The 14,694-nt window shown below is 38.3% G+C and overlaps 1 protein-coding gene across 2 annotated transcripts in view; it reads right to left on the bottom strand.

Annotated features, from left to right (window-relative positions):
* The window catches only part of PEX5L (peroxisomal biogenesis factor 5 like), a 250,634-nt gene extending 237,972 nt beyond the window's left edge, over positions 1-12,662 (bottom strand). For both annotated transcript variants that reach the window (XM_060011086.1, XM_060011088.1), the window contains exon 1: positions 12,361-12,662. In XM_060011086.1, the coding sequence (XP_059867069.1) occupies positions 12,361-12,381 (21 nt within the window). In that variant the 5' untranslated portion in view covers positions 12,382-12,662. The remainder of the gene's footprint in view (positions 1-12,360) is intronic.
* Between the last annotated feature and the right edge of the window lie 2,032 nt (positions 12,663-14,694).

The raw sequence follows: 14,694 nt of genomic DNA, 5'->3' as shown, positions 1-14,694 counted from the left end.
TTGAACTGAGTTTTGGGGGCACATAGTCATGGTAGAACATTCATCCTGGGCGGAGGGGGCAGCAGCTGAAGCTCCAACATGGGGTTTTCATGGTCCCTCCATTTGGAGCCTAGCTCTAGGAGTCTGTGAGTATCCTAATGTGTTTTTTAAAAATATTAAAAAAAACCTTTTTATTTTGAAATAATCACAAGCCTACAGAAAAATTGTAAGAATAGTACAATGGACTCCCATAATACCCTTTTTCCCAAATTTACCAATTTTTAACATTTTGCTATGTTTGTGCATTCTCTCTCTCTATGTAATTATATCATGCATATTATTATTTTCAGTATTCCAAATCACTTGAGAGTAGGTTACCTGCACTATGCCCCTTTGCCCCTTCATGCTGCAGCATGTATTTCCTGTGAACAAACATATTCTCTTGCCACAGCCATAGTTTAGTTATCAAAATCAGCACATATAACACTAATCTAACATCTATTCCATATTCAAGTATCAATTGTGCCACACTGTGCTTTATGACAATTTTCTTTCCCAGTCCAAGATCTAGTCCACTATCACGTACTGCATTTAGTTGTCATTGTCTCTTTTGTCTTCTTTTAATTTGTAAACATCTCAGTTTTTCCTTGTTTTTCATGATACTCACATTTTTGAAAAACATAATCTGCTTATTCTATAGAATATCCCTAATTTTAGGTTTGTCTGAGATTTTCTCATGATTATATTCAGGTTGTGCATCCTCAGCAGTACTATTATAGGAATGATGTGTCCTTCTCAGGGCATTGCATCCAGAGATGGACATCCAGTTGATCACCTTATTGGTGATGTTGATTTTGGTAACTTAGTGTGCAATTTCTCCATGGAAAAGGCACAATTTTTTGTTTTGTAATTTATGTGGATGACATTTTGATGTTATATAAATATCCTGTTTCTCCTCAAACAGCCTCTTTCCTCAGATTTAGCATCCATTGACCATTATTCTTGCTTGAATCAATTTTTACTATGATTTTTGCAAAAATGGTGATTTTTCTATCTTCATCATTCTTTCTATGCTTTCAATTGTCCAAATGTACTTCTAATAAATTCCCTTTATGCTTAAGTGAGCCAGAATTGTTTTCTGTTTTCTGAGTTATTTCTTACAGCTAAGAACTCCTGATGGCTTTACTTGTATATTTAGTCAACTAGTTCCAAGAACCTATCAAACCAGTTTACTCAAATGGTCAATCTAGTCAGTCCAAGGAGAGACAGTGAGGAACACCTTTAGGAAATAAAAATGATACAGCTTTTCATGGCACTCCATTCCACTTTTAAAACAGACGTACAGACCAGACTTTCTTCCACCGTCAGCCAAACAAATGACTACTAAAATTGAATATGTAAAATATCAAATAGGTTCCTTAAGAAACTATTTGATGTTTTACATGTTCAATTTTAGTAGATTCCTTAAGAAACTAAAAATAGAACTATCATATGATCCAGCAATGCCACTCCTGGGCATATGTCTGGAGAAAAACATGGTTCAAAAGGATACATGCACCCCAACGTTCACTGCAGTGCTGCTTACAATAGCCAAGACATGGAAGCGACCTATGTGTCCATCGACAGATGAACGGATAAAGAAGATGTGGTGCATATATACAATGGAATATTACTCAGCCATTAAAAAGAATGAAATAATGCCATTTGCAGCAACATGGATGGACATGGAGATTATCATACAAGGTGAAGTAAGTCAGACAGAGAAAGACAAATAACATATGATATCACTTATATGCGGAAACTTAAAAAAAGTGATAAAAGAACTTATTTACAAAACAGAAACAGACACACAGACTTAGAGAATGAATTTATGGTTACCGGGGGGAAGGGTGGGGGGGAGGGAGAGACTGGGAGTTTGAGATTGACATGTACACACTGCTATATTTAAAATAGGTAAACCACAAGGACCTAATGTATAGCACAGGTAATGCTGCTCAATATTCTGTAATAACCTAAATGGTAAAAGAATTTGAAAAAGAATAGATACATGTATATGTATAACTGAATCACTTTGCTGTACACCTGAAACTAACACAACATTGTTCATCAACTATGCTCCAATATCAAATAAAAATTAAAAGAAAATAGAAGATTAAAAAAAATCAAATAGTTACACTAACAGCGAAAAGCAGGAAAAAATCAATTTTTGTGACTAAATGCCAAACACGTGGATATTTGAAAACATCTAGTAGTTTATTATAATGCTTACTTTTCACTTAGATTTTTATTGTAATTCAAAATAAAGAGTAAAAAGTGTAATGGGAATAGCACACCAGGATAAGGCAGCTTTCATTACAGTACTAGCTCTGCTAACTAAGTTTTATGGGACCTTTTGAGCAAGTCTCTTATTTACCGGACCTCAGTTTCCTCATCAGTGAAATGAAATGGTTGAACAAAACAATTTCAAGAGTCCTTCAAATTCAGGATTCTGTGACCTCAAAACTGAACATTACTGCAGTTGTTGGAGACATAAGGAACTGTTAACCTAGAATATTCTAATCCATGTATGGATTCAAGATTATTCTGGTATAAAGACCTAACACCTGTGAGATAACTCCCAAGTTATTCAGAGAATAGAAACATCAGATCAATTTAGAGGACAATTTAGTCTAAACATGCTTCAGCAGTCTTAGGCTGTCTGAGTAGATGTTTTTCCCAGGAGATAAATAATCTCACAGTGCTTGGCAATGGTCAGATCACATCTTGAGCAGTTTGTCTTGCTCCGAGGCCATACTTTCGTGGAGCCATTAAGCATTAGAAACGTCATCATGAGAAACGATAAGTGAACTGGGCTGTTTATCTTGGAGAAGAAAAGATTTAATGGGATGAAGATATAATAGTTCTCTAAATATTTGAAGGCTTATTTTATTCAGATGGAACATAATATGTTTGCTGAGCTTTCCCCAGATGGAAAAACTATAACCAATTGGGCGGAGGTTATGATATCAATATAAGAAAGAAATTTTATTCAAACATAGTTGTGATAGTTGCTCTTACCAGCTCCTCTCTCAGGTACCTCGTTGTGCCTCTGTGATGTCAGAAAACTAGCCAAGAATCTAACTTTTTGCTAAGGTCTCAGTGCAATAGATCAGGTCCTGTTCTCTATGTAGATGTTTTCAGATCAGTGCACCCTAAATGTTAATGTACATATAAATCACTGAGTATCTTGGAAAATTCAGTTTCTGATTCAGTAGGTCTGGAGTGGGACCTGAGAGTCTGCATTTCTAACCAGCTCCCAGGTGTTTCATGTGCACATAATCACCTGTCCAATCAGATGTTATGTCCCTGCATGATCAGAGGATACCATTCCATATAAGCATGTATGTTACAGTTAACACCCATGTGAAAGGAAGTAAAAAGATGTTTTGCACCTCTAGCAGCTTCATGTTATGATGTTTAAATGTTTTCCTCTTTCTCATCTCCTTGAAGAGGCTCCATATTTTCTGACCTTTCACTATTTTTGATCACTTTGCATCATGGTACTGGCATGGCTCTGTCTGATGCTCACCCATATACTTTCAGAGAACCAGGGAATATTCCCCCCAGGACATACTGGGTTTTGCTTATTATAGGTCCTTACTTCAGTCAACTATAACCATTTTTGGTGGGACACACAGACATGCACACACAAACACACATGCCATCTCACGGTGCTTTTCACTGGATTTCGTCCACAGGCATAATGGTCTCAGGTCAGAGGCCTGCGTGTGCACAGGGGCACTGTGCTCTGTTCACATTCAGCTCCCCCTTCACTCTTGGCCTCTTCCATTTCCAAGCAGGCAGCTCACCACAGTGAGAACTGGGTACTGTATCCGGCGTCTTCTTATTGTCGTTGCCTCGAGGAAACTTTTTACCTCACCCTGATATGATACCAGTTTTAACCCTCAAGGATGTACAGAGTAATTCTATCCCCTTCTTACATAATAATCCTTCATATATTTATATAAAGTCATCATGGTCTCCTCGAGTCTTTACTTTCCAAGCTAAACAGCCCCAGTTCCTCCTATCATTACTCATACGAAATGGTTCTGAATTCTTCTACCACACCAGTTGCTTTAAAAACTGCATAATTTTTAAGAGGCTGTGTAGGAGTGGGAATTTTGTGGATCCCTAGGTAGATATCTAGCATCTGGCATCACAACAGCACCAATCAGCTCTTGGAATCTCCATGATTTATAGATGACCATATGGCATTCTGTTTGCAAGAAAAAGTTTTTGCTACACCACCTCCCACTTACAGAGTTTGTCTGGTTTCTCAGGGGTATCTATGCATGAAGAGGAGCTTTGGGGAGTTGTGTATGCACCTGCAATGCAAACTCTCCTACTTGGCTTAGGTTCACCCCATTTCAGAGCTGTTGGCAGAGTTCTGTGTGTTTCTCTCTCTTTTTTTTTTTTGTTGCGGTATGCGGGCTTCTCACTGCTGTGGCCTCGCCCGCTGCAGAGCACAGGCTCTGGACGCGCAGGCTCAGCGGCCATGGCTCACGGGCCCAGCTGCTCCGCGGCATGTGGGATCTTCCCGGACCGGGGCACGAACCCGTGTCCCCCTGCATCGGCAGGCGGACTCTCAACCACTGCGCCACCAGGGAAGCCCTGTGTGTGTTTCTCTTGAATGAAATAGTGGATAAGCAGCCTCTTCCTACCTAAATGAACTCATTATTTTTCATCTGTGAAATGTTTAATGGTCATTATCTAAAAATAACAAAGATGATCAATCTAGTGAAATCTCACATGGAGAATAATAATGGTCTGTATCTAATGGAGTTTTAATAGGAGAAGTAGTATATTGGTACTAATAAGGATCAGTCAAAAATGAGAATATGACACCTAAAGCACAAAGAACAAAATAAAAAATAAACAAGTGGGACTACATCAAAGTAAAAAAGCTTCTGCACAGCAAAAGAAACCATGAACAAAGTGAAAAGAAAACCTATATAACTGGAAAAAAATTTGTAAAACATATATCTGATAAAGGGTTAATATTAAAAAAAATATAAAGAACTTACAGCAAATAAACCAAATAACCCAATTAAAAATGGGCAAAGGACCTGAATAGACAATTCTCCAAAGAAGATAGAAGAAAGGCTACACGTACATGAAAAGATGCTCAACATCACTAGGCGTTAGGGAAAAGCAAATTAAAACCACAATGAGATATCACCTCACGTCTGTTAGAATGGCCATCATCCAAAAAACAAGAAATAACAAATGCCGGTGTGGATGTGGAGAAAAGGGAATTGTTGCGCACTGTTGGTGGGATTGCAAATTGGTATGGTGACTAGGAAAACAATATGGAGGATCCTTAAAAATTTAAAAATAGAACTACTATATGATCCAGCAATTCCACTTCTGGGAATATATCCAAAGGAAACAAAAACAGTAACTCAAAAAATATCTGCACACCCACATTCCTAGCAGCATTATTTACAATTGCTAAGACATGAAAACAACTGAAGTGTCCACTGGTGGATGAATGGCTAAAGAAGTTGTGGTATATATATATATATATATACACACAATGGATTATTACTCAGCCATAAAAAATGAGGACATCATACTATTTGTGACAACATGGATGGACTTTCAAGGCATTATGCTAAGTGAAATAAGTCAGTCAGAGATAGGCAAATACTGTATGATCTCACTTACATGTGGAATCTAAGAACAAATAAACAAACTCAGAAAAAGAGATCAGACTTGCCATTACCTAAGGCAGAGGTGAAGGAGGGGGAATTGGAGGGGGAATTGGAGGAAGGTGGTCAAAAGGCACAAACTTCCAGTCATAAGATAAATAAGTATTAGGGAGGTAATGTACAACCTGATGACTACAGCTAATATTGCTGGATGATATATAGGAAAGTTGTTAGAGTAAAACCTAAGAGCTCTCATCACAAGGAAGAAATGTTCTTCCTTTTTCCCTTCTTTCTTTTTATTGTATCTACATAAGAAGATGGACAGTAGCCGAACCTGTTGTGTCACAATATATGTAAGTCAAACCATCATGTTGTATGCTTTAAACTTACACAGTGATGTATGCCAATTATGTCTCAATAAAACTGGGGAAAAAAACAGACAAAATATACAAAACAATGATTTTTAAACACTGGGAAGAAAGGCCTCACAGGATCCCTGAGAGAAGGGAAACAAATAAGGTGAGCACGGTGATTGCCCTACTTACAGCCGGGAAAGAGTTTCCAGGACATAATGTAGGAAGCGAGGACCCCAAAATGTCTGGTATCCTCGCTAAGTTGAGGAGACAGAGTGGAGGATTTGAGGAGGCCCAGGTGTTAGACTATACAGGGCAGAGTGCTAGGGAGAAGTCTGCACAGAGTGAGAGCTCTGGAGACATGCAGAGGCTTCCCCCGCTAGTCTTCCCCTGAGTTCTGATCATGTATGTGAGGAAGCTACCCTCAGACCATCAGAAAGGAACAGGCAGAGCACTTCTTAGAGCTCAAACAGGGCTATAAAGAGTTCACATGCCCAAAACCAAGTCAAGGAATCTCCTGATGAGTGGGACATCAGATAAAGTACTCAGAAGAATATTACCTCAGAAGACAGGACAAGTCAGCCCTATCCCAAAAAATTCTGGTAGCTTCTAGTATCATGTAAAAACTCTTAAAAGCAAACCTTGAAATGATCAAACCGTTTCCAACCATGTTAGTTGTGTCCAAACACAAAACTTAAAAAAAGAAGGAATTAAAAAATATCCAGCACCCAACAATGTAAGATTCGCAATGTCTGGCATCCAATCAAAAAGTACCAGGCATACAAAGAAGCAGGAAAACACAGCCCATAATGAAGATAAAAATCAATCAATAGAGACAGTCCACAAAATGACACAGATAACTGAATTGGTAAACAAGGACATTAAAACAGCTACTGGTAAATGTACTTTCACATGTTCACTGCCTACCTGCTAGGTCATAAATGTATTCTCCTATTTTAACCTACTTGGGATGGACTTCTGTGTACACGCAAAATAGAAGTCAAGATTCACCTTTTAAAAAATTATATAGATATCCAATTAACGAAGAATCATTGATTGACAAAGAACATTCTCCTCCAGCAACGCTGGTGTCACCTCTGTCACAAATAACGTATTTATAAAAGAAAAAAAATGACATTATATGACAATACTGGTAGTGTGCTATATTAGACTCTGGGCTCTGAACAATTAGCCATGGTCTTGATATTTAACCAATAGGGCATTAGCTATCTTCCTGTTTATATTCTGTAAAATATAATATATAAGATATACAAATCTTTCTTAACAGGCTGGGAAAAAGTCTTCCATTTGGTATCCCTGGTAAAGGGGATGGCATGGGTGAGGAGGGGTGGGAAGTGGGTGAGGTGAAGATGAAGGAAGGGGTCATTGAGAGAAATGTAACCCCCAATTCACAGCATCTGGTCTCTGATCCGTGGGTTACATGCTATAGTTCAAGGTGATTTTTTTCCTTCTACAAAGTCTGAATCATAAAAAGGTTTCATATTTCAGAAACTTGGCAACCCCATTTTCCTTATTGGTGTATTTGAAATGACATCATGTTTAGATGTCGCCAAACACTCAGATTGGATTTAGGTCCCATAAGGAAACATTAGGCTGTAGTGTGCCCTCACTGTTAGTGAAGGAAATGCACACCAGTTATTACATAAATGTATCAAGAAATTAATTCTAGAATATAAAATCTTTCAACGGCTCTAACTTATGCCTGTGTTGGCAACATGAGATCTCAATAAAAAGTGTAAAAAAGCAGGCTGCCAGATGTTTTGACTACATGGTGCATCACATCTTAACGTTTCTTAGGTTGGCAGCGGTAATACTAGAGATTCAAGATTTTAAAATTAACAAGTTCTGTTTTAACCTTTTCTTATTCTTTCCTTTAGAAATGTTTTATAGTCAAAACATTTGTATGCTAGAATTTTTTCTTGCAAACACATGTTTTTAGGAAGAATGTTTATAAACCATAAACAAAATCTAGGAAGAACATATTGTGTTTCTTACAGTAAGTCTATAATGTAAACTGTTGGCCGGTATAGCTGGGGAATGAGATTTTCAGGTTAATCAAGTATTCAGCAATATTATACCATAAGTATTATAATTTTTAAGTGCTAGAAGCTCAATATTACTCTCATACCAAGCATGATTTGCTTGTAAATATATAGGAAGGCACTTCGGAATCTCGCTGGAGCTCGTGTCATAATTTTGCACATCAGCTTCACCGTACATGAATTTCCTTCAATAGAGTTCTAGTTAATACTATTTCAGACAATAAATTCATGTCTGAAATAAATTCATTCAAAGAGTATTAATACTGATTATCATTCATAGGAGGGCTTCGAGAAGGAAGGGCAGGTACTATTTGAGCTGGTGGGGGGAGAGGGGAGGGGAGGGCAGTAGCTATCCATGACCAAATCAACAAAATCAACCTCAGCCCTAGGCCGGCATTACCTCATTCTCCTTAAAACATAACCCTCCCCTGCAAAAACACTCCTAATTTTCCAAGATTTTCCTCTAAAAATACAAATATGGTGTGTGTGTGTATGTGTGTGGTATATTGGTATTAATTATATTTTTGTTAGCAAAGGGTTGATAAAGAAATGACACAGGATAGAAAATGGTGGCATCAGGAGGGGAAAAGTGGATCTTTTAGAAAAGTGCAAGTATCCATGACAAATATTACCTACTTTACAATTTTGCTTTAGGTATCAGTTATGACAAACTGCTGTTATAGATGTTGAAAAACATTCTATGCCCTTACTTTGGACTGGCTTCCTATGTTCGTTGTTTCTAGTGAACCAAATGAGTCTCCAGTGGCCAGATCTAATGTATTAACATAATTTATGTTAACCAAGCTGTTCCCCTTCATGAAAAAAATTTTTTAAAAGCTTAAGTAAAGTCGTAAATAAAAACACAAAACCCCTTTGGGGGAAGACAAATAAATGGCTACTCTTTGAAGTGTTAATAATTTTATAATTTTTGTCATTTAAATTTTCTTAATTAATGTCTTGTGAAGCCAGAGGGTGTGGAATTTTTCCTCGGCAGGCTTGAATAAGTCAAAAAAAGTCTGTTTTCAATGCCTATAATAAAGATCAGTTAAAATTACGAATAGATTTTTTTGTTTGATTGTCTTCTGAAATAACTTTCTTTTGTAACAAAAAATACTACTGGGGATCCTTTATTAAAAATAAGAAAATCTTAGTTCAAAATTAAAATTATATTGCCTTGTATTTATACCATTTCAGATAAAAGGTTTGGCTAAGGGAACATTCAGAGACATGTAATTATTTTGCTCTAATTGGCAGTGTTAACTCATATGACCATATACAAATAAGCATCGCAGTGCAGAGCACACAGCTATACTGGAGGGATTAAGATCACAGGTCATCTATGAGAAACAGAAAGTTGGTTAGAACTGATGCTAAAGTGCATTTAAACACCATTGGCCCCCTGGTCAAAAGGGAAAAAGAAGTAAATCTAAAAGTCACTAAAGAAACAACATTTGCTTACGTTGCTGAGGTGATGAATTCCCCTTGGAAATAATTGCTGAGGCACTTGGAAAACAGAACAACTCTGGGGCCCTACTCCTAAGAAATATACCTGTGGCGTTCACTTTGAAACCAAGAAATCTACACTACTATGCTGTGCTATGTATCTGTAATAGATGTCAACTTTTATCTTCTAATGAACTAGCAGAGTAAACTAAATGTGTGATTTTAAAATATTGTGGCTTCTAAAATGAATTCAATTTCTATGGTAAACTGGATGAATTAGACATATGTATAAGAATTAATAGACTTTATTTACAAACTCGTTAAGCTGCAGAAACAAAGGCACTACAGGAGTTTTAAATCAGACTATTTTTTAAGACTTCATGTGAACACCTCCCCACTCAGACCGCCTATTTACAAAGCATTTTATTTTAAAATCTCTTGGATACAGAAAAGAGTAGAATTAGAAGGCAGAGCTAATGATTGCCAATATTTTCTGTTTCACTCCTGTTTTAAGGTATCAGCCAAGTAACACCAGTGTTTCAAATGAACTCCAAAGTTGGCAGAAATGTTAGTAAATCTGCTCATCCCTGGTCCACTTTACCAAATATGTATCCAGATTTTAAATCACAAATATTTTGGAGTATTTGGGCTATGCTGCTTCTCCCTTGTGATTAGAGTCAGGTACGCACAGGAAGATGATACTGTCTCTGATAAGGAAAGATTCTTTATTTAATGTAAATGTACCAACACAATGGAGATTTTGTCCATAGGCTAACTACTATTCTCTGGGAAAGAGACCAGGGTTTTAAAATGTCAGCAAGTAACTATATTATAAATCAGATTGAAATAAGTGGTTTTTTTGGGGGTAGGGCATTCCCACTCAGATGATCGTATCATTTAATAGCTACTAAACTATTAAAGCCTTAGAAGTTAACATCAGTGGTCAATAGTAAAAAGGAAAAAAGTACTGTGCTCTGAAATTTTGGCAAGCATATTGATTACAATATTTAGTAATGTTTCCAAGCTAAGCTTGGCAGCAAAGATTTGTGAGTTTTACTGCAAGCCATCATATTTGCTGTTATAGCAGTACACAAGCAAAAAACACTAAGGCAGGATCATATGCAGAGTCTTACATTTTGTCTATTCTCTCAAAGTGAAATGAAACCCTCAGACATTATTCTAGACAATTCAAGTTTCAGTAACATCAATCCTTGAAGTTCAGAAAATTTAGTTTAAATTGTTTTGGGGGTGCCTGAGTTTACCAGATTGTTGCTTCAATTCTTCATTCACAAAAACATATTTTCAAACAAAAAATAATGTGGAAAGTTTCAGTAAATTGCCCAAGTAGTCAATTATGAATTTTGTGTGAATGAGCAATTTTCTGAAGATTGACTCCATTTGTTAAAATTTTCCTATTTTTACTGCTGTGGAGAAACTGTTTAGGGATAATAAATAGATAATACATAAAATTATAAGTATCATTATTGGGTGAAGATGAAACATAGAGCTATGGTAATAATCTTTTGTTAATTTTTTTAGCTGTGATTGTTTGAATGCTTCTTTGTTACTAAACTTTCCAATTAGTGTAGCTTTAATAAGAAACATGCAGATCGTATTTATTGTTTATATTTAGAAATATACTTCAGGCACTAATTATTGTCCAACAACTGTGATATAATTCTATTAATAATTTTCAAAACAGGATGATGTCAGTAATACGGGAAATGCTTTTAGAATTCTGATAGTGCTGATTCAGAATTCTTACAAAACTTAGGAATATGATACAATACCATTTTATATAAAAATAATTTATAATACAAAAGAATTTCCCCAAAGACTCAGAAATTAAATATTGGGTAATACTAAGTCACAAATGCAGTAACATGTTAATTTATCTATTTTAAATTGCTCTAAAGACACAGAAGTAACATCCTCAGTATTCATACACATTACACACCAGGGTGAAAGCACCACATATAACTGTATTTGACCATCTTTGTAATGGAAAGGAAGCCCAAACATTAAGTCCACGACTAAAACATTTAGGAACAGTAAAAAAAGAGCTCAGTTTATACTTTAGGAAGCTGAGTTAGTATTTCATTTTTTTCCCCTCAAAGAATACACCTGCCTTTATAAGGAAGAACCAAACATGTGAATGAGAACTGGAATCAAGGTTAAAGTAATCTTGCCCAAGAGAGTAGAGAAGCAGTGGCTCAGCTCAGATGAGTTTTAAAAACCAGAGACAGTACCTCCCCTGAAAAACATTAGAGCCTCTTGGACATGTTTGAAATTCATCCTCCTAAGTCATCCTGTGACTATAGGGATAGGTGACAATGTCCCATCATCTGATGGGGGAAAATACAGCACAAACCATTTAAAAAATTATCACTTTAAAAAATAATACGAAAGTGGCAAAGTGTTCCAACTGCCAAGAAACCTTTGCAGATGATATAGGAAAAGCTTTGTCTTTCCTATTATTGTTTGCCCTTCAGTTGACATACATGCCGAGTTGCATCAATAGGATTACAACGGAAACACGGTCATCTCCAGGTTTCCTCTTTTTGGATTCCTTGATCTTGCTTAAAGAAACAGGCTCAGGGAATGCACAGAAAACAAACTTCCCAGTCAAAGTTCTGAGGTCCTTCCTCCCCTTCTCTCACAGAAACCCGTCTAGTTTTACCTATAGCACCGGACTGAAATGTTATGGTCACGTCGCACCACTTCACTTGTTGAACTGTATGAAGGCAGCATTTGACCACAGTAACTTGGTGAACCCCCTGGCTCCTATATTAGTCCCCAAGATCCCTATCCAGTTCGATGGAAATGTCTTACCTGCATGTGTCCCTGGTACATTCTGCTTCAGCTTCTTTAGGGCTCCCTGAGGCTGCCGGATGCTTTCCCCCCCGTGTTGACTTGCACACCAACAGAGGGGAGAAGATGGGTTCTCAGAGGGTGCCCCTGAGCCAGGTCAAGGCTCCAGGTAGCCTGGCCGGCGGCGGCCCCTTGACAGCGCTGCGGGCTGCCGGGAACTGTTCTTCGCTCGGGGTTCTGAAAGCGGACACAGGAGAGCACGCAGAGGCGGCGAGGAGCCCAGGCGGCCACGCTCTCCCGCAGGCGCAGGTCCTGCTCGCCGGGCGTCTCTAAAACTCACTCCTTCTCCGCCGAACACTTTCTCGCTTCCTGCCTGGCTGCCTCATGTCTCTCTCACTCTTTCCACAGCGAACCCTTTCCTCCTCCCAGCCCTGACGTGAGCGCCCACACCAGCCGCTGCCGCCGCTGCCGCAGCTGCCGAGCGGGGCGCGCGCCGCCCTCCCGGCCGCGTCCCTGCCGAGAGGCCGCGGGGCCGGGCACGCGCGCGCGCGTTCCCAGCGGGCACCGGGAGCGGCCGAGGCAGGCGCGCGCCCCCCTGCGCGCGTGATCGGGAACGCGCGCACGTGGCGGCTAAGTGCCCGCGGGCGGTGGTGGTCTTACCAGGTGTTCAGGTGCGGCTTCGGCTTCTAGGGAGATTCCAGCCGAGCTGGCGGCTAGTTGCAAGAAAAGTAGGAGGAATATATATGTATTGTCTCTCCAGGAGCCATCAATACCGACTAAGCCCATCATCCTACAGACAATAAGCTGAGCGCGGGGGTTTCCGAAGAGTTTACTTCTGTTCTGATTCAGCTCTCACAAGTTACCTCCCTTTCAATCGGTGAATTAAGCCTCTCTGCACTCACCCCACCCTTAATTCATTGCTGACTACCCTGAAATTGCAAACTCCAGTCCCTAAGGGCCTTCCACGATTTGTTTTTCTCTCTAGCACTTAACATCACCTAACATCCTGTATATTTTATATATTTATTGTCTGTCTCTATATATACAATGTTATTTCCATGAGATCACGGATATTTGGGGAAGGAATGTATCTGTTTTTGCACGGGTGTGTCAGGGCATAGTACAGTACCTCCTGGCACATGGCAGGCACCCTATAAATATTTGTTGAATGAAAGGGTGTTTACTATGTAATATATAGGTAGAGTGCATTTAAATATGTCTCAAGTCGAAGAGAGTGGATAGTTTGATGTAATGTTTACATTATAAATGTATATACATACACATACACACACCATGTGCTGGTGTATGTGTGTATACTGTGATCACCTACTTCTGTTCGTAAAAAGATCTCCAATCACACAACATGTCCCCCAAATTATATACAACATGATATAATCCCCCAAATCTTGCATATAGCGTGATATACTTTTCATAAAGTTAAAAAATAAGACCAAACTCCCTAGGAATATAAACATATTTGTATATAACTATATGAAAAGGAAAGCAGTAGAACAATTAATATAGTCTTTAAAATGTTGGTGACGCTGGGTAAGGGGAGGTATGGGAAAGAGATGAGGAGGTATTTTATATGAAGGTTAATTGTCAGTGTTTTAGCTATTAAGTTGGGTTCATTCACAGACATGTATTACCCTATAAAAATCATATGTAACTAAATAAAACAAAGCCATGCATGGACTAGTGAGGAGAGAGTGAAATGAACCCCCCAAAATGGTTAATCCAATTTAATGCACCTGAGGTCCTAAAACAATCAACCAACCAAACACAAAATGACTAAGACTTGTAGGCAGGAGACATGGATTCTTATTAGACTCCACCAATAGTTAACCTTGGACAATTTCCTTTACCCTCTTTAAACTTCAGCTTTTTAATGTCTAAACCCTGCATGATAAACTGATTGTTTTATCTTGAGAAATGAGATACGTTCATAAGCACTGTAAACTGTAAAGTACCATCCAGTTCTTGTTTTATTGTCCTTTATAGGACAGAGCACTGGAATAGGAGTCAGTAGGTAGAAGTGCAACTTCTGTCTCACTACCTCACTGGTCTCTTGGGCAAGTGTACTAATTCTCTATTTCCTCACTTTTGAGGTAAGGCAAGTATCTGCCCAGCCTATTGCACAGGGCTGACTGAATGTATGCAAAGGGAGTTGTCAATTTTAAACCACCATATACAAGTATGTAAACAGGCTTCTTCCTGTCCATAAAATATGAGTGATGATTTCTTGAGACCTCAAGCTCTATAAATTTAAAAGGGGGAAATTATTTATTATAAAATACTTGCATGTTGTCAATAGTATAGAAACCTTGGGGAAATTCTAGTATTTGATTTGAAAGT

The sequence above is a fragment of the Delphinus delphis genome, chromosome 4, assembly GCF_949987515.2.
Source record: "Delphinus delphis chromosome 4, mDelDel1.2, whole genome shotgun sequence".
NCBI classification, from domain to species: domain Eukaryota; kingdom Metazoa; phylum Chordata; class Mammalia; order Artiodactyla; family Delphinidae; genus Delphinus; species Delphinus delphis.
Note: the sequence above shows the minus strand (reverse complement) of the source record. Positions and strands in the feature narration are given on the sequence as shown.